Source organism: Grampus griseus, assembly GCF_964374135.1.
Source record: "Grampus griseus genome assembly, chromosome: 7".
NCBI lineage: Eukaryota > Metazoa > Chordata > Mammalia > Artiodactyla > Delphinidae > Grampus > Grampus griseus.
Genome location: NC_139001.1, coordinates 113,269,122 through 113,295,182, shown reverse-complemented (window position 1 = coordinate 113,295,182; position 26,061 = coordinate 113,269,122). Strand labels below are relative to the sequence as shown.

The window sequence follows — 26,061 nt, the reverse complement described above, 5'->3', positions numbered from 1 at the left end:
ATATGACAAAAAAGAAACAGACTGACAGATACAAAGAACAAAATATTGGTTTACCAGTAGGGAGAGGGAAGGGGGAGGGGCGAGATAGGGGTGAGGAATTAAGAGATAACAAATTACTATGTATAAAATAAATAAGCTACAAGGATATATTGTACAGCACAGGGAATATGCCAATATTTTATAATAACTATATAACCTTTAAAAATTGTGAATCACTATGTTGTACACCTGAAACTTATATAATATTGTAAATCAGCTGTACCTCCATTAAAAGACATAAAAAGAATTGATGTCTTTTTTTAAAAAGAATTCTGTTGACAGCAACTCTTACAAAGAAGACTCATATTTTTATATTAAAGGTTGTATTTGGAACAGAGTGACTTTCACGAGAAGTTTGCTGGTGGAGACATATGTGTGGATAGATCATCAGAATCTGTGACTTGCCAGACTTTTGAATTAACGCTGAGATCTTGCCTCTATCCTCATATTGACAAACAGTATCTAGATTGCTGTGGAAACCTCATGCGAACTCTAAAAAAAGATTACAGGTATGAGGAGTGGTTTCATTTGGGAGGTAGTTGGTAGTTTATTGTACTTTAAGAATAGCTGAAGTTATTTTTAAACCTAGATTTCAAGCTAATTTTTATTAGAGTAGGGAATGGTTAGGCAATAAACAATTTTCTTTTGAGAAGATCAGTAGACCATCAGTGTTTTCCTAACTTTATTGTGAAATTTGTTTCTGAGAATTTATCCCAAATGAAATACAGAAAAAGCTTGTTACACAAAAATGCTTGTCACGAAGTTTGCTATCAGAGAAAAAACATGAAATTACTTAGTAATGGATGACTAGTTCTTTAAATTGTGGCATATCCATAAATATGCACATCCATATTAAAATATGGCATATTCATTTACATGTATGAACTTCGTAAAGTTCATACAAATTATGTTTATACAGAGTTTTAAATAATGTAAAGTTTCTTAAATCTTAAAAAATAGGATATATATTATAGTAGGAACTATTTTTTTAATGCATGGAAAAAAGACTGGGAAGAAATACCCTAAATATTAACAGTGGAAATTCATCATGAATAGATTTGGATTAACTTTTTTTATTACACTTTTGTGACTTTGCCAAATTTTCTTCAATGTTATAGAAAAATAACTTCTTTCTGATTATTAAAAGTAAACCATATGCTGTTTTTATTATTTTTGAAAATCTTTAAGATGTATTAGTATTTCTAATTTTAGTAAATGCACAGTGTAAACGCGTTTCACTAAAAATGATACCCGATCCTGATCTAGAATCCTATCTTATGAACCTAAGATTTTTCTGTCACTTATTTTCTCTTCATTCAGGTTGGTTGAGTACTTACAGGCCATGAGGAATTTCTTCTTAATGGAAGGGGGGGATACCATGTATGACTTCTACACGTCAATTTTTGATAAAATAAGAGAAAAGGAAACCTGGCAGAATGTGTCTTTTCTTAATGTCCAGCTTCAAGAAGCAGTAGGACAGCGTTATCCTGAAGACAGTTCACGGTAAAATATGGGAGGACCTTTTATTTTAAAAATTATAAGATCATCCATGTGTCACGAACTCTTCTCTTTTATATGTTATCTTATTTAATCCTCACACCAACCCCTATGAGTTTTACTAATGTTATTTTACACATTAGAAAACTGAGGCAGGGACTTCCCTGGTGATCCAGTGGGTAAGACTCCAGGCTCCCAGTTCAGAGAGCCCAGGTTCGATCCCTGGTCAGGGAACTAGATCCCACATACCGCAACTAATAGTTCATATGCCGTAACGAAAAAGATCCCTCATGCCACAGCAAAGATCCCACGTGCTACGACTAAGACCTGACACAGCCAAATAAATAAATATTTTGAGAAAAAAAAAAGGCTGAGACAGCAGCGACTTGCCCACTGAATGAGAGGAGATGTGAGATGGCACCGTGTGGTCTCTCAGGGTCTGATGGCCTTGCTCACATGGCTGGAGTCCATACTGGCCGCCTTCCTGACCCACCCTTGCCCTCCAGCCGGCTGCACCAGCCTTCATTGTGATGTCACAGGCGGTGTTCTGAGAGAGTGAGAGCAGAGCCCTTGGCACTGGCCAAGGCCTGAGCTGCAGGCCTCACCTCACAGACCCTTACTTCCACCACAGACCAAGTCAGAGGCCAGCCCAGTTAGAGGGGAAATAGATTCCACCACTTTTCACAGACAGCGTTGCCTGTTTTCAAGCTGTTGTACTGGTTTATCCCCGGCTCGGGAACTCACCTTCCCTCCTCCCTGTCAGTCGGCCTGCTGAGCACCTGGGCCAGGTCTGTGGGTTGATGCCATTAAATCTTTGTATAACAGAGGCTCATTTTCCACCCTGCTTGTTCGTCCTTTTTCCTGTTCCGTGTCCTTGCTTGGCTACCTTTCTTGGCTCCCTCAGTGGCCCTTGAAAAGTAATAATGATAATAATTAACATTTATTACATGCCACTTAGGACATTATTTTCCTCACAGCCATGCCAGGTTACTGACCGTCTACTACTTAGTAGTAGATAAAATAATTCCTTTTATTTATGTCATGTGTTACCTTTGATGATTCCATAGAAGTAGAATTTTCATCAATTATATGATTAGTAAAAGCAGGGTAACCGCTAGATTCTTTCCATAGTAAGGAATTAGTGCCTAGTAATCCCCAGGGGGGGCCAGGGAAGGCTAAAGTTATATTTTTCACTATCAATAGAAACTCATGAATTTTGTTATTTTTAGTATGTTTCAATCTATTACAGTTATTCTTTTTTTCTTGCTCAGACTGTCCCATCTTTACCCAGACGGAACTCCTTCACTTGACTCTAGTAATCTTGGAGAGCATCTTTGCTTTCAGGACTGGATGTCTGGACTCATCTTGTGCACTTCCTGCCCCAGGCTCTGCACCTCTTCCAGGATCACTGGTCCTGTCTGTTCTGTGGCTTTAAAAGCCCTTGGTCTGTGTCCCAGAGTGTTCGTCTATACTGGATTATCAGTACTTCTGGGCTCACTCAGTGGATGGAGCTAGGAAATATGTAGAAAGAGGAAGATGAATCATAAGCTCATATTGATATTTCCAGTATGTATTAAAGATTATAGGATTTCACTTTTTTGATTTTCTTTTGTATCTTCCCTTGAGTGCTTACTAACTCATGAACATAAATATTTATTATATTTATTCTATAATAAATCATAATAGTTCCAAAGTAACAATAACAGCAACAAGCCCACTGAGAGTTTAAAACATGCTTGTGACTATATTCTCTTCCTTTACTTTCAAGTCATCAGAATCCTGTATTTCAGGGTCACCTGGAACAATTCTCAATGTGATTATACCACAAATATAGGGCTGGGTTCATTTGTTTTATTTTCTACTTTTAGGAATCACTTCATTTTTATTTTTCTTGATTCCATTTTGTTTTTTAATTGTATAAAACAGCTATATATTTCTTAAGTTAAAATCATTGATACAAAATTACTTTTAGGGAGCTCTGGCTTCTGTTCCTATTCCTGTCCATTTTCTCCCTTTCCTCATAACCTTTTTTATTAGATTTTATTTTATCCTTCCAGTGTTTATTTTTTGGAACCAAAACCGTATGTGTACATATTCCTTTTTCTCCTCACATGTTACAGAAAAGGAAGCACACAGTGTGCACTCTGTAACACCTGCTTAACTTTTCTTTAGTAGATAGTACATCCCAGACCCACTGCATTGCAGGCTAGAGAGCTTGTCCTCACTACTTTACAGCTGATTGTGTTCATTCAACCAGGTGTCCTGTTGGTGGACACGTGGATTCTGTTCTTCTGCGATGTATGTATGCAGTGACTGGTCTTGTGCATTTCACTTCTTATTTTTGCCTGTGTAACTTTGGAGTATTTTTCTAGAATGGGATTGCCAGGTAAAAGGGTAAACACCTGTGTAACTCTGCTAGCTGTTACCAAATTCCTCTTCATAAAGGCCGTATTTTTTCTAATTCCCACCAGCAATGAGGCTTTCTCCACAGCCTCACCAACAGAGTATGTTGTCAGACTTTCGGATTTCTGCCAGTCTGATGATGAAAAATGATGTCTCAGTGTAGTTTTAATTTACATTTTTCCATGTGAGCATAGTTATCTTTTCATACGCTTATTTTTGCATTTGTTTAAAAGTGAACTCTCCATATCTTTTGCCACTATTTCTGTCAGTATCAAGTTGTTGGTCTTCATCCTCTCCATTTTTAGAAGCTCTTTTTTTCTTTTGGCTGTGCCACGTGGCTTGTGGGATCTTAGTTCCCCAACCAGGGGTCAAACCCACGACCCCTGCAGTGGAAGTGCGGAGTCCTGACCACTGGACTGCCAGGAAGTTCCCTAGAAGCTCTTTTTATAGGTTTCCCAGTTTGGCATTTGTCTTTTTGTTCTGCTTATGGTATAACAATTTCTTGTTTTGTCATGAAGATAGTTTTTAGTTTTATAATGTATCTTTTTTTTTACTTCTGAATTTTAAGTGATAGTTAAGAAAGTTTTACTGTATCCAAGTGTATAAAGAAATTCACCCATGTTTTCTTTTAATGCTTGAATGGATTTTTTTACATTTAGGTGTTGATCCATTTGGAATTTATTCAGCTAAAAAACATGAGAAATAGATCCAGTTTTATCTTTCTTCCAAATGACTGGTTGGTTGCCATCACTTATTTCTTTAAAAAAAAAAATCCACCTTTCCCCATTTATTTGATACCCCTTCATCATTAAATTTTCATATGCACTTGAGTTATATGCATTGGGTCTCTCTCTGAATTTTCCATCCTATTTCACTGTTCTGTTTATTCACATGCCAATAGCTTTCTGTTTTATTAATAGGGTTTTCCTGGCTATTCTTGCTTATTTATTTTAAAAAATGTACTTTATTTATCATCTTGTCTAGCTCCATCCACCAAAACAAAAACATTCGTGGTATTTTTATTGAGATTCCCACTCATAGATTAACTCAGGACAAATGGGCCACCCCATTGGGACCCCTTCTCCTATGGCTTCCATGTGTTCTAGGTGCCTGTCTGTGCCCTCAGGCTCCCTGAGTCTGCACCCAGAGGTCTCCTTCCCGGTTCCAAGCTCCCCTGCCCTGCCCATACCCCTCCCTTGTCACTGGTGCTCCTTCTGCATCCTCCCTGTGAGCCCCTTGCCCTCCGCCCACCCTTAGCATAGCTTCTCGCTCTCCTGCCTGGGGCACCTTCGTTCCATGTCGATGGCTTCAGCGACCGCTAGTGACCTGCAGGTCAGTACCTTTAGCCCAGGTGTCTGCACAACCAGTGCCTCGTGACTTTCCTCAGATGCCATGTGTCCAAAACTGAGCTTCATCGTTTTCTCAGCCCTTTGTTTCTTCTGGATGGGACCACTGTTCATCCCAGTGCCCAGTGTAGCTCACCTTAGATTCCTTCCTCTCTGCCGGCCCCCACATACCCTGGTCCCTCGGTTCTGCCTCCTGGATGACATTCCCCATGCCCTTTAGCGCTCACTGGAGAGCACCTCCCTGCCGCCTGCTAACCAGCTGTCTCGGCATCTCTCCCTTCCACTTGGCCTTCCAGGGCCACACGGGACACTAGCCGCCCCACCCCCACGCATGCTTGGGCTGCTTGGCGCCTTGGAGCAGATGGGCCGAGCTTCTCCTGAGAGAGAGAGCTTTTCACTGTCGGGCTCCCCACCTCGCTTCTTGTGCACACAGAGACAGACACATCACCTTCTCTCTCCACCATACTTCCCACTTCAGGGATTTGGGACATTTCTGTTTTCCCCGAGAGCTGTACTCTCTCCCCCAGGAGCCTTCACGTGTCTGCACCCTCCAGTTACCTGAGTTAGCTGCTCTCCCATGGGCATGGCCAGCAGTTGTCTGCACTCCTGCAAAGCTCTGCCCCCCTGGCTTGGTGACTGGAGGGTGACTGCACGTTTTGTATGCTCTGGGCTATAAGCCCCTGGAGGGGGGCAGGGATTGGCTTTTTATCACCTGCTTAGTGCAGCACTTGACAAGGTATTCAGTAGCTGCCTACTAAGTACTTGGTAGATGCACGTGTAACAGACTTACAAGCTAAAAAAATTCTGACTAGTCTGTGACATGGAATGAATTGGCTAAACTCGTAAATCACACACCGGCCCTTACATCTCTGGTTGTAAGGCTAACTCCTGCCTTGGCCTTCAAGTTAACCTTCCGTGGGCTGCATCCAGGCATCGTCACAGGTGCCTCTGTATCCTGGGAGAGTCACGTCCTTTCTCAGCACAGTGACAGAACTGCTCTGAGGAGTGAAGGAAATAAGTGCCTGGCTCAGGAACATTTCCATGCCCTATGGTAGCTGCATTCTATTGAGAGTCACACTCAGACTAGTTGGGCAGGAGTGGATGAAGCCATGTGTGACCCTTTGCTTTAGAAGCAGACCCCATTCTTTGTTTGTTTGTTTGTTTTTTTAACATCTTTATTGGAGTATAATTGCTTTACAATGGTGTGTTAGTTTCTGCCCCATAACAAAGCGAATCAGCCATACACATACATATGTCCCCATATCTCTTCCCTCCTACGCCTCCCTCCCTCCCACCCTCCCTATCTCACCCCTCCAGGCGGTCACAAAGCACTGAGCTGATCTCCCTGTGCTATGCGGCTGCCTCCCACCAGCTATTGGTTTCACACTTGGTAGTGTATATATGTACATGCCACTCTCTCACTTTCAGACCCCATTCTTGCCCACACACTTGCATATGCCTGCTCTCCAGGGTGAGAACAGCCTCTCCCGCCACCAGACACACACACACTCCCTCTCCCTCTCTCTCCCTCTCTCTCTCTGTCTCTCTGTCTCTTCCCACCCTCTCTCCTGCCACCCCCAACAGAGTGTCCGTCTCCTGAGCCTCTCGCTGAACTCTACCAGGACTAGGCACCGGCCAAATACAGTTAACCTTCCCTGACTTTGTCTTTTTTCCTAAGTAATTTACTATAAGTATCTTCTTTTTTATAGCTAAACCCATTATTTAAAAATTTTGCCCGCTTCTTTATTTCTAAAACCTGATTTCTATTCTGGAATATATGCTTAGAAAAATATGGAATATCTGCATTCCTTTTATGAAATGTCTTTTTGGAATATATAAATTAAATAACTCAAAGTGCTAAATAACTAAAACTTATATTTCTTTATCTAGTCTATCTATATCTTTTGAAAATGTTGACACAGCTAAGAAGAAACTCCCTGTTCATATCTTAGATGGCCTGACCCTGAGCTATAAGGTATGTACTGATACTCTAAGAACATTTTCTATTAAAATTAAGGCATACAAGGGACTTCCCTGGCGGTCCAGTGGTTAAGACTCCACACTTCCAATGTAGGGGGCGCGGGTTCGATCCCTGGTCGGGGAACTAAGATCCCACATACTGTGCAGCACAGCCAAAAAAAAAAAAATTTGAGACATATGAGTAATAGGTTACTTTCTATTCTAATTTTCTCTTTTTGTTTTCATAGGTCCCATGGCCTGTGGACATTGTTATAAGTTTGGAATGTCAAAAAATTTATAATCAGGTGTTTCTTCTCTTATTGCAAATAAAATGGGCAAAATATAGTCTGGATGTTTTACTATTTGGTGGTAAGATTTGTTTTCAACAGATAAATTATAATTTAATTTTAGCACTGAAAAAAAGGTTGGCAGTCTTAGGTCATTTTTTATATATACACAAGTGCCAAAATGATGTGTATTTATGGCCATAGCTTTACAGACATCAGAATTAACTTCCCTGAATGAGTACAGTTAATCTGAAATACAATAACTAAATTAGGAATTTAGCCAGAATAAAAATTCTTAGGTTATGTGAAAAAGTTTTAATGACAAGTTAATAGGACTTGGTTTTTATATTTTTGATGACAGTGATAATCAGGGTGATATGGCAGCTTTAACTGCTTCACCTTCCAGATAGGGAGGATGGGGTCCCTGCTGTGCATCCAGCCGAGTGCCCTTTACAGGGCAGACGACCACACCATTGCAAGTCCTGCTCTGTGCAGTGGTGCCGGTGGGGTCTGAGTGGATGCTCTTCCCACCCCCTCTCCTCTTCGTTCCTTTACAGAACTAGCTAGTCCTGCTGAAAAACCACAACTTGAAGGACTCTTAGGTGGACAAGACACAGCTGCTAATTTTGGACCACAGAAGGAGCCAGTAAGACAGCAGATTCATCGTATGTTCCTCTTAAGAGTAAAGCTCATGCACTTTGTGAACAGCTTACACAACTACATCATGACCAGGGTTCGTGTCTGTCCATCCACTCAGTTCTGTCACCGTGTATACATCTCTTCGTGGAGAATTACTTGTAATATATTTATAAATACAAACAAGCACACAAGATACTTAATAGACTGTAAATGTGAAGGTAGCACATACTAAAAACTTGATCATAAAATAACATGGCAGCAGGGGGAAGTGTTTTTTAAAACATGCCAGAGCACGTGTTTCCAGACACTGTGTCTCTCCTGTCTAGTGACCCCTTGGGATGACACACCCAGAGCGCTTCTTTTGGACTTGCCATCAGAACTTGCCACATAGTCCTTTAAATGTCAGCAGTGGGAACAGGGCTGTCCCTGGAAAATGGCTTCAGTTTTTTGTAATGGAAGCCTAAAAACAAATCTGTCAGGCTAGTATGGGGTGTAAGGAGGAAAATGCAGCCAGATTATATACTTTTTTTCTTAAATATAAGAAGTAACTCGTACAGTAAATAAAACTGCTTTTCTTACACATATTAAAACCAGTTCTAGAGGAACTTCTGAAGAGGAGTTCAGATGTTTGAACAGTAGCAGTGTTATTCGAGGACAGTACTCATTGGTATTATAATGGTTGCTAAAAAAGAATTTGTAGTCATTCTGGTAGATAGGTTCTAAGAACCCACTTTTGTTTGGTTGAAGTGAGCCTTTGAAGCCTGTGTTTTATACATGATACACATGGCAGAGGTGCTCTCTTTCCCGTGCACTAGTGGCCTTCAGAGGACCAACCTTAAGCCCTTAATTGTTGAGAGTAAATGGTTAAGTTTTTGTTTAATTTGTTTTCTACTTGAAGTACAGTTATATTCCTTTTAAAGAAAGACCATTATGTAAGCAGTGGAATTTATTAAAACATATAAATTCAATTTATCTGGTGACTTTTTTTGAAAAAATCAATGCATATCCTATACAGTTCATATACTTGCCCCTCCACACAGGAGCAGTCTGTTAGTCCAGAGTGAGGCATTCCCTCCCTGTGCAAGTGAATGTAGAAGAGGTTGGTAAAAAAAGTTTTGTGTGTGGCACATTAGTTCTCAAAGAAAAAATCTATTGATTAAATTTGTCATCTTTCAAGATTCTTCACAGTACAGGGCTGGAGTTTCAACATCAAGTCGAAGAAGCCAAGGATTTAGATCAATTGATTAAAATTCACTATAGATACTTGTCAACCATCCATGATCGATGTCTGCTGAGAGAAAAGGTATGTGAGGTGTCACCTGTGAACTTGGCCACTGAGGCAGGAATGAAGCCAGCCAAGGGAAGTTGTCTCTCTACTTTGGAATTTTATACTTATTAAGCTTCTGATCTGCAAAATATTTTTTGACATCTTTATTGGGGTATAATTGCTTTACAATGTTGTGTTAGTTTCTGCTTTATAACAAAGTGAATCAGTTATACATATACATATGTTCCCAAATCTCTTCCCTCTTGTGTCTCCCTCCCTCCCACCCTCCCTATCCCACCCCTCTAGGTGGTCACAAAGCACCGAGCTGATCTCCCTGTGCTATGCGGCTGCTTCCCACTAGCTATCTACCTTACGTTTGGTAGTGTATATATGTCCATGCCTCTCTCTCGCTTTGTCACAGCTCACCCTTCCCCCTCCCCATATCCTCAAGTCCGTTCTCTAGTAGGTCTGTGTCTTTATTCCTGTCTTACCCCTAGGTTCTTCATGACATTGCAAAATATTCTTTAAGGAAGGACCAGATCAAATAGGTTACAAATTTGTGCCATATGACTGGAAATTACATATAAGAGAAACAGCTGACAACTTTATTGTGACGGTCTGCACTCAGCACTGTGTTTGGATTCAATAAGAAAATTTTATCTGCAGTTATGGAATAATAGTGCTTTGGTCAGGAAATGTGTCCAGCTTGATGTGAATATATTAAGTCATCTTACAGCCATTGGAATAACTTGCCCCATTTCACTGGTGAATTCAAATGGCTGTCCCAGGAAAAGGTAGCTTGCTGGCTCTGTTGGTCAGACTCTGCTGCTGATATACCTGTACTGTGGGTGCAGTAGGCGTGTGGTCCAATTCCAAGTGCATTTTGTTCAGAGCCTAGTACCCTTCCTTATACCTAGAAGGCAATGATTGCACTGAGCTTTTTCTGTGACTCATTTAAATTAGGTGAAAGTGTTGGTGTCAGTGTCCAAACATGGTCACAGAGCCTATGTTCTTCCATGGCTTTCTCTCCAGGTCAGTTTTGTGAAGGAAGCCATCATGAAGGTGTTGAACTTGGCCCTCATGTTTGCAGATGGTTGGCAGGCTGGCCTGGGGGCATGGCAGTAAGTACGCAGCTTGTGGGGCCTCTGTGCTGTGACCATTTCAGTTTCACTTTTAGCTGGCTTCATTCTGGGAGCCTTGTTTTTCTTCTTGGCAACACATCACATACACTTATAATTATGGAAAGAATTGAATTTGTTCATCTAAACTAGGCAACATCAAGAATTATGCAATTCTTTTCTGAGCGGTAAAACAAGAAAAATCTGAAGTCTTTTGATTAGAACAAGCAAATATCCTTAAATTACATTCCTGTTGTATAGGTTTGCTAAATTTTTGTTAATGGATGCCTTCGAGCATACACAGAAGCGGGCGGGGAACATAACAGACCCTGGGGTCCATCACTCCACTTCAGCAGATGCCAGTGACAATCAGTTCTGTTTTGTGTTTACTGCCCACTCCCACTCCCATTCACTCAATTATTTTAAACCAAATTCTGGACATCATGCTAGATCCTAGTCCAAAATTGTATTTTAGAGAGCTCTAAAAGAATGATTGTATATTTTACTTTTAGGGTGTTTATTATCTACACCTATCACGTAGAAAGAGGACCCAGGAGCTCTTTCTTCCTATCCAGAGTACCATCCTCTACTGTTACCTTGAATGTGCAGCTCAATAGTTTGTCCCTGTCTTGTTTATAAAATTAATGTAATTTTGCTATTATTACTTCCTTGAAATATATTTAAAAGAGCAAGTCTGGTTGACTGGGCTGTTGGGATAATAGCTTGTACTTAATTGTTATTAGTAAGGAGCCGAAAGTTCGTTATAGCACTAATCTAAAATCTTAACATATGGCTGTGTCAGAATACTCTGAATGGTAGATAAAATTCCTCATTGCAGGGGTGAAAACAGAAGTCTTACTTTATTATTGCTGTCTCAAGTGTGTGCAGCAGACTTCCCCCTCCATGTCACTGTCAGGTGGAGGAGAAGGTAATAACACTGCTGCATATTGTTGGCTAAAATTGAACTGTTTCTTCAACAAGGGGGTGAGGAGGACTTAAGAGGCATATTAACCATCACAGTTTATGGAAATTAACTGATCTTGATTCACATTTAAAGCAGAAAGTGAAAAATTTTTAAAGCAAGGTGAAATTTTTAAGCAAATGGTATAGTGGCTATGATTTTAAAGGAGTATTTATCTTTAGTGTGTACACACTGAAATATTTATGACTGAAATGCTATGATGTCTCAACTTTGCTTCTAAAGATATGGGGCTAAGGGTATAATTGGGACTGCCTGCAGGGGGGTGACTACTGAAGCTGGGTATGGGTGTTTGCTATTTCCCATAATAACAGTTTTCTAGTAAGTTTAAAATGTAAGGTTTTATATCTTTAATGTGCTGTTTATTTGAAAGAAGGTATGCTTTTGAAAAGTAAAAGTATAGAACTGTACAATAGAAAAGGGAATATCCTCAGTTATCCTCACTCTAGAACTCACTACCATCCTGAAGCAGTAGTTTTGTATCCTAATGACACGTTCCTTCAGACTCTTTGAAAGTTTGGCAGGAAATTTTATATTTTATTTTAGAATCTTTAGAGTTAGGATTCTACATAATTAAACTGAAGCACATTTGAAATTACTCCAAAGGTATTTTATAGCCTACCTAATAACTCCTTATGCATTTACCTAAATTGAAATTTACTTTCTTTCCTAGAATGGAATCTATAGAGAAAATGGAGTCTGATTTTAAAAACTGCCATATGTTTCTTGTAACCGTTTTAAACAAAGCTGTCTGTAGAGGATCCTTTCCCCATCGTGAGTATTATGTTAAAATATTACTGCTTTTATATTTTCTGGTAACTAAGTCTACCTGTTATTGTTTTGGTACTGATCTCATGAAGAATTAGAATTTTTCACCACTTCGAACCTGGAAAGTCCCTCAGCAGTTGAATTGTTTTTCCCAAATTACAGTGGGGTGAGTGAATCAGTTGTAAAACATTGAGACTGAAGATTTTGCTTTCTAGTATATCATGTGTTACACCAATGGATTTCTAAAACCATTGTTAATTAAAGCAGATGGCAGAATAGGTTTCAGTACACTTCACTGTCATGTGTAGCCTTTGTAACTATTCCTTTTCAAAAGATAGGGTTTGCGGGGGTGGGGGGGGTGTTTGTTTTTTGTTTTTTTAGCAATTTTAAAATTCCCAAGGCTGCCTCTTACACAAGGAAATGCAGGCCTGACGGTTCAGTACACAGACAGTGTGTGAAGCAGACAGAGGTCTGTGGGGTGAGTCATGGGGAGAAGACAGTCATTTAATCTACAGACACAAAGGACTAAGTAATATCTCTTGCAGAGCTTTTTTGGGAAAAGTATGCAGGACTAATTTGTTCCCTATTTCTGTATGTTCAAATTGTGATATGCTCATTAAAAGTAGCTGAACATTTTTTAAAATACTGTTAGAGTAACGAGTGAACATAGAATAAACAAACAGAAACATATCATCAGAAAGTTGTGAATGCAAAGAAATCTAAATAAATTCTGGGATGAGATGAGCCCTTCAGTGCTGACCTGCTGCACCCACAGTTCAGGTAGGCGGGGCAGTGACCGGCCAGAGGCACATAATCTTTGCCAGGATAGTTTGCCAGGGTAGAGAAACTCGTTGTTGGCGTGGCAGACTGGAATCCTAGAGGAGCGCACGCAGAGCCAGTCCTCCTGACCCCCAGCCCTCCCCGAATGCTCTGCGTAAGTGGTGAAGAAGCTGGGGGCCGGCCAGGCAGGAAAACAGAGAAAGTTCTGATCTCACAGTGCTTACTTAGATCCCTATATTCCTGTGTCGTGTGACTTCTACAACGAAGAGGCATTTGTTTATTACGCAAGTATTTAAAAACAAATTACTGTTGTAAGCCCCTACTGCCACCTCTCAGCCTCCCCCATTTTTACCCCTGGCCAAAAAACAAAAACCATACTGTGTTAGAAATGTGTTAGAGGAAACATTGATACATTTGTCCATTTTTGCACTGGGTGACTGTTAGGCAAGGAGATTCCACTCATAGCTCAAAACATGGCGTTTTGTTATGAATTGAGGCCAGATTTTATGACATTTTGAAAAATGTGATTTGCTCAGTGTAATGCCCAGATTTTTTTTGTTTTCAAAACTAAAATGATCTGAAATAGAAATAAATCATACTTTCTCAATTGTATTTAATAAATGATTATCATCTTTATTGTATGTTAGAAGTAATGAGTATTTTAATTAAAAATAGAAAGTGTCTCTAAATACTTTTCAAGACATTTATTAGAGCCTATTTAGCCATTTTCAAACATTTAAACCTATTTTATTAACCTATTTTTATTCTTCCCACAGTGGAGTCTCTAGCACTGTCACTCATGGCTGGCATGGAGCAAATATCTTCAGTGTAGTAAATGCCTCAGATTTAATCTTCATACATGTACATTTCCACCACATGCAGCTGCGAAACGGGAGTCTATTTTGGTTTGTTTTTAAAACTGTTGTCTACTGTCTAGACAAGTGGGTTTTATGTGTTTTCTCTGGAGATTATTGGTTAGTATATTGGGTTATGCATATAAAACTGTGTCAATAATGCAGAATGTGTATAGGCTGTTTACACTTATATTTCCTACTATAAGCTATAGATTTATGGTATTGATACCTTTAAATATAAAATAATTGTTTTTGAAAATGTAATTATTAATATTAAAAATAAATTAAAGCACTTTATTCCCCTTTTGCTTAGTCACAGAAGTTTTGTTTTTTTTTTGTATGCCTGGGAAGTTCCAAAATGGAAAATAGCTTCCACCAATGTCAATAAATGTAAAAGCCCGCTGTTGATACATCCTACTGTATGGCTTTTGTGAGCTAACCACAATTAATTAAAACTATATTTACTGTTCAGTTTTCCTACATTTTCTTTATGTACTTCTTGGCATGTCTCTAGCATTTATGACTCAGCCTATATTTACTACTTATTTTTTTAAAAACAACTACTGAAGTCCACATAGCCTCAGAGCTGAGCACCAGGGGCCTCTGCCCAGTCTCAGTCGTTTTACAGCATCAGCATTTCCTGCATGCAGATGGCATAGTCGGCTAATAAGCCCTCCTGGGAACGAGCCCAGGTCTCCGGCTTTACTTTGAAGTCTTGGAGGAAATTCACTGAGGAGGCCTTCAAATGCCAGGGATGAATAGTTGCTTCCAGGTCTCAAGAAAACACTGCAGTATAACCTAACAGCTATAAGATATGAGAAGTATTTCTTGATCTGGTGCTTTAAGTCAAAACCCTGTAGAAACTGATGGAAGCATAGGCTCGCATAAAGCAGTCATGATGGAGTCAAGGTTCGAACAGTGATGGCCTGGCTCTTTTGGTAAAGTTCTTTATGCATAGCAAAAATCATCACATCAAACATACCAAAACATAATTCTTTCATAAACTGAATTATGTTTATTATCAGTGTTTCTAAACCTGGGATAGAAGATACATTTATTTATAGGATATTTAGGAAAGTAAATATTTTCATTTTAAAAAATGAGTATTTGGAATTTGTTGTTATCTTAGACTGATTTTATACTGTATTTGTTCTTTTCTCATGACTTTAAGAGTTTCCAAGGGAAGATTAGCAAAGTTTAAATTGGGGGAAGAATAGACTTCACAAAGTGTCACCAGTTGGTTTCTTTGGGAAGGAGCCTTCAAGATGCAGAGTGCCCAGTGGGAGGAAGGGAAAGGGCGATGAACTGGCTGGAGAGAAAAGCCAGCCCTGCAGGGCTGAGACAATAGGCTTCTATCCCCCACCTTCATCAGTCCTTGGTTGTGGGTCCCTAGGGCAAGCATGACCTCTCCAGCTGAGGCCACCCCAGGAGCAGCGACACTGCAGCTGTGTGCTGGCAGTGCACCAGCACATCAGCTACACTCATCAGGTGATTCTTGAGTCATCTAAATAAAGGACTTTTACACTAACTCTAAGTAAGAACTGCTCCTTAACTAGTTTGTGTAGGAAAGTTAATGCTGTGATGTACATTAAATCGCCTTCTCCTCTGTGTGGAATAGATGGGATCTCTTTTACTTAATTTTTCTTCTGGTTCTGTTTGGACCTTTAATCTTATGGTTTTCCAGTTGGGCATGTTAGGAGCTTGGAAGTCATCATTCCCATCCTTGGAACAAGAAAAAAAACTAAACAAAATGAAGATCAAGGGCTTCCCTGGCGGCGCAGTGGTTGAGAGTCTGCCTGCCGATGCAGGGTACACGGGTTCGTGCCCTGGGCCGGGAGGATCCCACATGCCGCGGAGCGGCTGGGCCCGTGGGCCGTGGCCGCTGGGCCTGCGTGTCCGGAGCCTGTGCTCCTCAACGGGAGAGGCCACAACAGTGAGAGGCCCACGTACCGCAAAAAAATAAATAAATAAAATTTAAGAAAGGTCCTCTCCACTCCAAGATTTTATAAAATTTCACATTATTTCCCTTAGGAACTTTTAAGTTTTCATTTTTATATTTAACTGTTTGTTCCATCTAGAATTTATCTTGATGTAAAATATAATGTGTAAGATCAACTTGGGAATGATTTCCCACGTGAACAGATCCAGGAAAGCCTCCTTGAGAGGTGACATTTGAAAGTCATGTCTTATCAGTCATGTAAAAGGTGGGGATGGGAAGAATGAGCCTGGGGTGTCCATGACAAAGCAAGACCTGTGTGGCTAGTGCACAGAGAGCAAGGGGCATGTCAGGAGACAGGCTTGGAGAGGTAGTTGGGTGGAGAGGGGAGTCCAGGAGGAGCCCCTGTGGACAGGAGCTGGTGCCACTGACAGGGCTAAAACTGTGTGTGCTACTCTACTCGGCAGTGGCCTTCCAATTGGAGTTTTTGTACCCTGGGGTACGTGAAGACTCTCCAGGTATTTTATGGGCATGAAAAATTTAAGGGAATCTACCAATCCTAGAATTAGGATTCAGAAGTGACATGGTTGGCCTGGGCTAACACCTATGAAATTTAAAAATGAAGTTAGACATTTTCTGATAGGAAGTAATCTGACTTAGCTCATTACTTCAGTCAGAGAATGGTTTTGCCAATGAGGACTGGTTTTGCAATTACGTTAAACTTGGGGATATTTGGCATAAATTGCATAGGTAATGTGTAGCTTTAAAAATTTAATGAAGACGTATTGAAAGCATTTGTGATAAACCAATAGAGCAGAACCTATAGCCTTTGCAAAGTTAAGAGAAAATGTTTGAAGACCACTGAGTTAGAACATAGGCTCAACTTCTGTAACAAAGAGACCAGAACACATTTCCATGAGGAAAGAGAAGTTCATTTCTCTCCCGTGATAGTGCAGAGGTCCAAGTGGGGTTCAAGGTGGCCGAGTGGTTCTACACCATGAGGTTGAGGACAGAGGTCCCTTCTGGCTTCTTATTGCCAATGATGTTGCCCTTGTTTGAATAGTCAAGGACAGCTGGCAGCCCTCTGTCTACTTTTCAGCCCACAGAGGAAGAGAGGAAGCAGAGGGCAAGCATCTGTCCTACATGTCACACGTAGTTGCAAGAAGACTGAGAATTTAGTTAAGGTACCTAGAGTTCCGGCCTTTTTCAAATACTGAGATATAATTTACCTATGCTTATTCACTTTTATCAGAGATTGATCTGAGACCTGATCCAAATTCTCTATCTCAGAAAATGCCCTACATACTTCCACCGGTGCAGGTGTGAGTTTGCAGTAGGACTTCATGTGCCGTAGATGGAGAGAATATACAGTTGAGAAGAAACCAGTTGAGTCTTTGACAAGCAATGTGGTCTGGTAGGATGGATTGGAATGTGAAAGCTGCGAATGAAAGATCAGTCACTTACCCCAACAATTTTTTCCCCCAGTCCTGCTCAGATTTTGCTGAGAAGGTGGCAGTAGATAAAAAGCTGGGAGTGTAGTAGTCCTGTGCCTTCTCGGAGTGATCGTATTCTGGAGCCCTGTCAAAGCCAAATCCAAATGTGAACCAAAAGTATCTGAAACTGCAGCCCAACCCCTCCTAGTTCAGATATTCACAAGATTAAAGAGGCGGTGGTATTAGAGGCTAGAGATTGGGAACCACAGGTTCAGTATGATTAGTGCAGCTCAGCTGCAATTCAGTTCAAACCTAGGAGGAATCTGTAGAATCCTTCCCTGTCACCAAATATAGGACTCAAGATTCTGACACTCCCATTCTGATGTGTGTGTTTTTCCCCACACTACAATTCTGACACCAACTCGCTGTCATAATTCAACTCAGTTCTGACATTATCCACCTGCAGATAGTGTCAGATCAGGTTAAGGGCTCAGTCCTACCGTACTGCTGTGTACCCCACTTCAGATGCCAATCACAAGTCCGGGTTGTCGCCTGCTCTTCTGACTGATCGGCTGTAAATCGGAGGTGCCCACGACCCCCTCCTTGGGTTTGATTTGCTAGGATGGCTCACAGAACTCAGAGAAACATTTTACGTACTACATTACCAGTTTATTATGAACTAATATAATTTAGCAGCAGCCAGATGGAAGAGGTGCATAGGGCAATGCATGGGGAAAGGGTGCGGAGCTTCCATGCTCTCTGAGCGCAACACTCTCCCTGCATCTCCATGTGTTCACTAACCCGGAAGCACTCTGAAGGCCATCCTTTTTAGGTTTTTATGGAGGCTTCATTACATAGACGTGATTGATTAAATTATTGGCCATTGGTGATGAACTCAAGTCTCCAGCCGCTCTCCCCTCTAATCACATGGTTGGTTCCTCTGGTGACAAACTGTCATCCTTAGGTTACCTAGGCTAGGGGCTTTCAAAAAGTCACCTCATTAACGAAAGGAAACTGGAAAAATGTCTTTAAAGTGTTGAGAAAGACTGCAGGTTCTACTGATGGCAGAGTAGTGCATATCGGACTAATATTTTTACCAGTAGTGATAAAGTCCAGACAAAATGTTTACAGTGGTACTAAAAAATAAAAGACCCCTTTGTTGCTCTCATCACAGGAAATCCTAAGGATTTTAGGAGCTCTTTGTCAGGAGCAGGGATAAAGACCAAATATATATTTCTTATTATAAAACACAGTATCACAAGGACAGAGTTGCATTCTCTAGGAAATTAAATAAAGCAATATTATACTACAGTGTCCAATGTTCTTTTTATAGACAATATCTAGATTACCATTTTAAAACTTAGAAGATGTGTAACTATCACCATATATAACAAAATGGGACCCATAATCAAGGAAAAACATAGTCAATAGAAGCACACCCACAGTTAATTCAGTTATTAAAATTACCAGGCAAGTACTTTGAAATAATTTCATGATTGTGTTGAAGAATTTGCAGGAACAGATGACATACATGGTGAAGAAGACAGGTATTTCAAGTAGAGAAATGGGAAGTCTAAAAAAAAAAACTAAAATATACCTCCCGAAATTTTTAAATTTATTAGATGGGTTTATCAGCAAATCTGCTGAGACTGAAGACAAAAAGGTTAATAAACTTGAAGACATTACTAAAAATTACAGGAAGAAAGAGAAAAATTGGGAATGAAAAAGTATCACTAATTTTGTGTGATAATAGTATATAATCTAACATATGTGTAATTGATGACCCAGAAGGAAAAGACAGAATGTGCCAGAAAAATATTTTAAGAAATAATGGCTGAGGGACTTCCCTGGTGGTCCAGTTGTTAAGACACCGTGCTCCCAATGCAGGGGGCCTGGGTTCCATCCCTGGTCAGGGAACTAGATCCTGCATGCTGCAAATAAAAGATCCCGTGTGCCGCAACTAAGGCCGTGCACGGCCAAATAAATATTAAAAACAAAAAAGGAATAATGGCCAAGCCCTGGTTGGTTTGGTACCCGGGGACATGGATCTAGGATGCAGTTGCAGGGTCACCTGCCTGTTACCACACCCCACCCACCCCGGGAGTGTGACACAAGCAAGCCTGGGTGTGGGGTGCCTGTCTGTCTCTATCTGGGTGTCTGAGTTCCAAAAATGTGTGTCGTTTGTTCCTCCTCATCCTTTTCTAGGACTGTTGTTTTTTCAGAGCTTGATTGTGAGAGAAAAGCTTGTATGAAATCCCCCCTTTGCCTCCCCCCAAATAAAGGGGGGAATAAACATTGGTCCCCTGAAGAAGCCCTGCCTGGGGGAGGGTGGAGCCAGCCTGCTGAGAGGGCAGTGCCCTTGGGGCTGGGGCTGGACTAGGGCTCACACTGGAGCACCTACTTCCTTTGCACACAAAGAGCACCCCATTTCCAACAGCAGAGGGGAGTCCCTGCAAGGTGCCCACACCGCCACAGCTCCAAGCCAAAGAGGTTCACGATTGCCTTGTGTTTGTTGGGCCCAGACTGCTGCCCTGGAACCCATACATGCCAAGCTGTTCTCCTCACTTGATAGCCCTCAAAGCATCACATCTTCACACTGGGTGCCGCTTCCCCTTGCCCGTTATTCAGCAGTGGCTTCGTGGTCACCGTCAGTGGCTCTGGCCCTGCCACAAGGACCCTGCTCCTCCTCTTGCTTTTAGGCAATCTTACCCAGCAAGGTAATTGTCCCAAGCATGTTGGCTTCCCTCTCAAGAGCAAACCCTTTCTGTACACATCTTTGGAGAGGTGAGCTCCTTGCAGAGGCCAGAGCAAGTGCAAGCCATGGAGTAGGGCTGGAAAGAGTCTGTGGTCCTCCCAGGGCCTGGAGGCTCTTAGTACCATTCATCCTGCCTCTTCTTGCTGGTTTGGGTTCTGAGCAAGTCCTAGAACCCCTCTTCTCCCCTGCCTAGTGGGGCGGCAGAGGCTACCCTCTCAACCACGGTAGTCTCATTTCCTCGGACTCTTTCCCAAATGGCAGGCTGCCTCTGGGCAGGACCATCAGTGTTTGGCACACACGAGGTGAGGCAGGCACCACCCTTAAGGACCTGAGCCCAGTGGGGGAGGCAGAGGGGCTCAGGCTTGAGAAGAGCCTATCTGTGTGCACAGAGTGAGGTGTGTGTGGATGTGTGTGCACGCGTGCATGATTTTATTCTGTTCTCCATGGGGACAGTTGAATTCAGGACATTTTTCTACAAGAAACATCCTTCTCTTCCCCCAGCAAGGACTGGCTGTAACCTTATGTCCATCAAAGACCCTTCCAGCCAAAAGAGAACCTCACCATGACAGCTGGTGTGGCCTGAGGGTGGCCAAGGTGGGAAGTGGGCATAAGAATAAATGCCTCCCCAAATTCAATGTGAGCCCCAGCAGGAGAGGGTGTCAGGGTTGCCAGGGCCCAGAAATGCAAGCTGACTCCCTGCCTGGCCTTTTCTTTGCTTCCTTGAGTAAACCTGGAGCAGCAGTAGCTGCCTCCTCCACCTGGGTGGACGGTGGCTGGGTGTCTGTGGTGGGGCCTCATGGTGCCTGGGAGGAGATGAAGGTGAAGAGATTTTTCCTTACTGTATAAATGAATATTTGTATGGTTAAATGAGTGCGCGCGCGCACACACACACACACACACACACACACACACACACACCAAAAAAAAAAGAATGGCCTAAAATTTTCCAGATTTGATGAAAAACATGAACCCGTAGATCCAAGAAGGTGAATGAATCTCAAGTTAGATAAAGACAAACAAAACCATACCTGGGTCCATCATAGTCAAACTGCTAAAAACAAAAGATAAAATCCTAAAAGGCAGCCTGAGGAAAAGAAATACATTACATACAGGGTAACAATGATAAGAGTGATACTGACATATATGAAACAAGGCAACTAAGAGAAACTGGAACAACATCTTTAAAGTATTGAGTAAGATTGCTGGTTCCAGTGACGGCAGAGTAGAGCATTATTAGACTAAAATTTATGCCAATAATAAACGCTAGACAAAATGTTTTTTAAAAAGGTACTAGAGAATGAACAAAAGCAGAAAATTCGGGGTATTTAGAGAAGGAAACCACATTATTTGAAACCCACATTTACAAGGGTTTCTCTACGAGCACCCCAGGATACACAGCACTCCAGGATGAACAGACAGAGCTCAGCTGGAAAGCTGAAGTCTCACTGGCTTGGACTCCAGGCCTGCTGGGAAGGCTCAAACCCTGAAGGGGAGCCCTATAATCTGTATTAAACTCCTCTCACATACTTGATTGACTCCTAAGCATGCATGTGTATGACAAGACCTCAAAGAGTGAAGAAGCAAATCAACAGCTGACAGTCAAAAGCACTGAACAAGGACTTTGAAAGATACTTCCAGAAGAAAAGGTGGTAAGTTCAAGACCCATTTGGTTAGACTCAAAAAAGCTGGAGAGGGCTTCCCTGGTGGCGCAGTGGTTGGGAGTCCGCCTGCCGATGCAGGGGACACGGGTTCGTGCCCTGGTCCGGGAGGATCCCACATGCCGCGGAGCGGCTGGGCCCGTGAACCATGGCCGCTGAGCCGGCGCATCCGGAGCCTGTGCTCCGCAATGGGAGAGGCCACAGCAGTGAGAGGCCCGCGTAACACACACACACACACACACACAAAAGCTGGAGAGAAAAGAAAGCAAATTAAGCCAAAAGAAATTTGAAGCTAGATAATGAGTAGGATAAAGGCATAAGGGAATAAATAAGAAAAAACATTTTATGAGTTCAACAAAACGCTGATAAAAATTTACAAAGAATTGCAAGAAAATAAAATTACAGAAAAATATCCCTCATGAAATTTAGACCCAAAATTCCCTAATGAAATCAAGTCCTTAAGCAAATCAAGTTCACCACCAGAGTTGGTTCAACATTTGAAAATCAAACAATGTAATTCACCATATTAACAACATGAAGGGCAAAAATCACCTTATCACCTCAATAGATGTAGAAATGTATTTGAAAAAAGCCATGACCATTCATGATAAAAGCTCTCAATAAACTAGGAATAAAAAAGTATTCCTCCACCTAATGAGGAGCATCTTTAAAAAAAAAAAAAAAAAAAAAAACCATGATTAATGGGGAAAGACTAGGTGCTTTACCCCTAAGGTTGGGAACAAGGCAAATATGTATGCTTTCAACACTTCTGTACAATATCATGCTAAAGGTCCTAGCCAGTGCAATAATTAGGAAAAAGAAATAAAAGTCACAAAGATTGGAAAGTAAGACGTAAAAATTGTCTTTATTCACAAATGACATGATTGTGTATGTAGAAAATGTAAAGGAATTGCAAACTACTGGAACTATAAAGTGAATTTAATAAGTTCAAAGGATTCAAGGTCAATATAAAAATATTTCTATCTAATAATTGTAAAGTGAAATTTTAAAATATGAATAAGCAAATATAGTAAAGTGTTTATAGGGTCTAGGTGGTAGGTATAATGAGTGCTCACTGTAAAATTCTTTCAACTGTCTTGTATGTTTGAAATTTTTATAATGATGTAGTGGAAGAAACAATATTATGAAATAAAACATTGGAAACATAAACTTTCTAGGAATGCCTTTGACACAAGATATATAAGACCTCTAAATTGAGAACTATAGCATTACTCAGAGAGATTAAAGACCAAAATGAAAAGATATACCACATTTATTAATTAAAATATTCTATATGATTAAGATGTCAGTTCTTCCCAACTGATCCATGGAATCAGCACAATCCACATTAATTCCAGCAGGCATTTTGTAGATGATAGGCTGACTGTAAAATTTAGATGAATATGCAAATGACCTAGAATAACCAAAGCAATTTTGAAGGACAGGAACAGCGTTAGAGGACTTTACCTGATTTCAAGACTTTCTCTAGAGCTGCAGTAATCAAGACTAGTGTGGTACTGGGACTTCCCTGGCAGTCCAGTGTTTAGGACTCTGCGCTTCCACTGCAGGGGGCACGGGTTCAATCCCTGGTCAGGGAACCAAGGTCCCGCATGCTGTGTGGCCAAAAAAAAAAAAGATTAATGTGGTACTGGCAAAAGGATAGATAGATTAATGGAGAGAATAGAGTCCAGAAATACTTATACCTATATAGTCTACTGATTTTTTTTTTTTACTAAGATGCCAAAAAATTTAATGGAAAAAGGAAACTTTTAAACAAATGGTGCAAGAGCAACTGGATGATTCCAACTACATTTCACCCCTGAACAGCACAGAGGTTAAGGGTGCCAACCACCCCCCACCCTTTCCCCGGGCTGTTGAAAATCCATGCTTAACTTCACAGTCAGCCCTCCATATCCAAAGTTCCACATCCATGAATTCAATCAATATATGCAGTAGTACATGCACTACTGTATTTATTGAAAAAATTCTGCGTATAAGTGGACCTATGCAGTTCAAACCCATGTTGTTCAAGGGTCAACTGTATACGATATTCTGGAAAAGGCAAAACTATGGAGACAGTAAAAAGATCAGGGGTTGGGGGGGATATAAATGAATAGGCAGAGAAGAGACAATTTTTAGAGTAGTGAAACGATTCTGCATGTTACTACAGTGATGAATACATTTGCCCAAACGCATAGAATGTAAAACACAACTAGAACAGCCTGATTTATGACCTGTCAAACATACATTGTATATCTGCTTTAACCATTAAAGAAAAGAATTCATGATCCAGATTGTTTAGAATGTCCTCTTTAACGATGGGGAGAAACGCCTTCTTTCCTGTGACACCAATGCTAGTACTCCTTTGGAAATATTTCCCTTCTCAGACACCAGGCCCACGCTGGCTCTCTGTGTACATGCTAATCTGTAACTATACATCTCTCCTGGAGCCTTGAAGGAATGTACCCCTGTCAGGTTTATGTGATCTGGGAAATATTCCGTATAAAATTAATATTTGGTAATTAAAATTAGTTTGTTGATTTAATTAATACAGACATGTCTTTAGAGTCATCAATATTAAATATAATACTTCTAGTGTACCTAGGTTTACTAGAAGTCAAATAAGATCCTGTTATTTCTGTTACTAAAATTTGTCAGCAAGAAAAAACCTTAGTATGATGATATTTTTATAAGTAAATTAAATGTAAATGAGATAAGAGCTTTTAGGTGAACTCTAGGAACAATCATGTTATAAGAATGTCTACTTAAAAATAGCCACTCCAGATATTTGGTAACTTAAAACTTTAGAGTTTTGCTAAATAAAGTTAAATGGCTAAGATTAAAATGAATGTAACTGAGTGAATGAATTTTAATATTAAAAGTAAGCTGGTGCAAAATTCGAATTTGGTTTTCTCTCTCTGTTGAGAGGACAAAGTTTCCTTGGAATATTAATCTGCTTTTGATAACAGATTGTAAATTTTCTTTACCTTTTAAGTAATCTGTTGTAACTCTCCGTATTTTCTTTTGAAACCTTTTTTTGTCACTTGTTTAAGTGCATAAGTATTGATTCACATTGACCTATGATCCTATTTGACCAAGTGTTTTAAAAGCTTTTTGATATTTCTGACAAACTTCCCAAAGATCAAATTCTAAATGAAGTTCATGTGACCTCTAGCTAACTTTGAAGTTTTCCAGAGGGCCTCTGGAACACCACAAGAGATTTGTTTTCTCTCTTTATCAAGAGAGATGTTAGGGGCTTCCCTGGTGGCGCAGTGGTTGAGAGTCCGCCTGCCGATGCAGGGGACACGGATTCGTGCCCTGGGCCGGGAAGATCCCACATGCTGCGGAGCGGCTGGGCCCGTGAGCCATGGTCGCTGAGCCTGCGCGTCCGGAGCCTGTGCTCTGCTACGGGAGAGGCCACAACAGTGAGAGGACCGCATAACGCAAGAGAGATGTTAAACTAATTAGGTTTATTTGGTTTGTTAAATTACATGGGAAGCATTGTCAAATGAGTGGTGATAAACCTTCTTAGGTTATTTTGTATGCATAAATGTCATTAATATAAATGTTCTAGAAATTATGTGAAATGTACAAGATTTGAATATGTCCTCATATAATGTTACATTATTTTAATATTGTATGTCACAAAAATAACCAAATTTCCTTGTCAGTTGCATTGTAATCAGGTATTTAACCATGCTTTTTAAAATCTTTTGTCATCCATAGACAGTTATTGTTTCATTCTGATGCTTTTGCAAAAAAAAATGCCTCAGCTATAGGAAGACCATAGAAAGGACTTTTTTGACAAGTACAGGTTTCTGATAACTTTCAGGTCATACTCCTGAACTGGATAAGAAATTTAAACATTCTAATGGAAATCCTGATGCTTCATAAAACTGTTAATAAATGCTCAAGATCAAGGATTAGTTACATAGGACTGAGTGAACTGATGAATATGGCTATAATTCTTATGAGGGGTTTTGGTCTGAAATATTACTAGCTTTTTTTAATCGGTTTGCCAAATATAAGTAAACTTTCCCCTTACACTAGGTATGACTTATAGCAACCTGGTAAATTATACCTGTGTGAGCACAACTAAAACATTTATCTTTTCTCTCTAGATGATTCCTCCAGAAATTGGAAACTCTTAGGTTCCCAGCAGCCTTATCAGGTGAATAAGGAAAGCCACCTCCTGAGAGGTGCGAGAATCTCAAGATCTTTGGCGGACCTTGAGAAGAGAGGAATTCACACAAATCTATAGCTATGCAAGCAGAATCTGATAGCAAGCCCTTGGTATCACTTTCCTGGCCCTGAGAGGCCTTTCAAAAGTTCAATTTGAGGGA

At 40.6% G+C, this 26,061-nt stretch overlaps 1 protein-coding gene across 2 annotated transcripts in view; it reads left to right on the top strand.

The window, feature by feature from the left end:
• Nucleotides 1–14,382, top strand: part of TUBGCP5 (tubulin gamma complex component 5) — a 55,488-nt gene extending 41,106 nt beyond the window's left edge. The window contains exons 15-23 of one of the 2 annotated variants that reach the window (XM_082657912.1): nt 360–548; nt 1,360–1,542; nt 7,176–7,260; nt 7,493–7,613; nt 8,089–8,264; nt 9,348–9,473; nt 10,470–10,558; nt 12,208–12,308; nt 13,859–14,382. In XM_082657912.1, the coding sequence (XP_082514038.1) occupies nt 360–548; nt 1,360–1,542; nt 7,176–7,260; nt 7,493–7,613; nt 8,089–8,264; nt 9,348–9,473; nt 10,470–10,558; nt 12,208–12,308; nt 13,859–13,914 (1,126 nt within the window). In that variant the 3' untranslated portion in view covers nt 13,915–14,382. Of the gene's footprint in view, nt 1–359; nt 549–1,359; nt 1,543–2,807; nt 3,350–7,175; nt 7,261–7,492; nt 7,614–8,088; nt 8,265–9,347; nt 9,474–10,469; nt 10,559–12,207; nt 12,309–13,858 lie in introns of those variants that run through there. The other variant, XM_082657913.1, reaches the window with a different exon arrangement.
• Nucleotides 14,383–26,061: the final 11,679 nt, after the last annotated feature.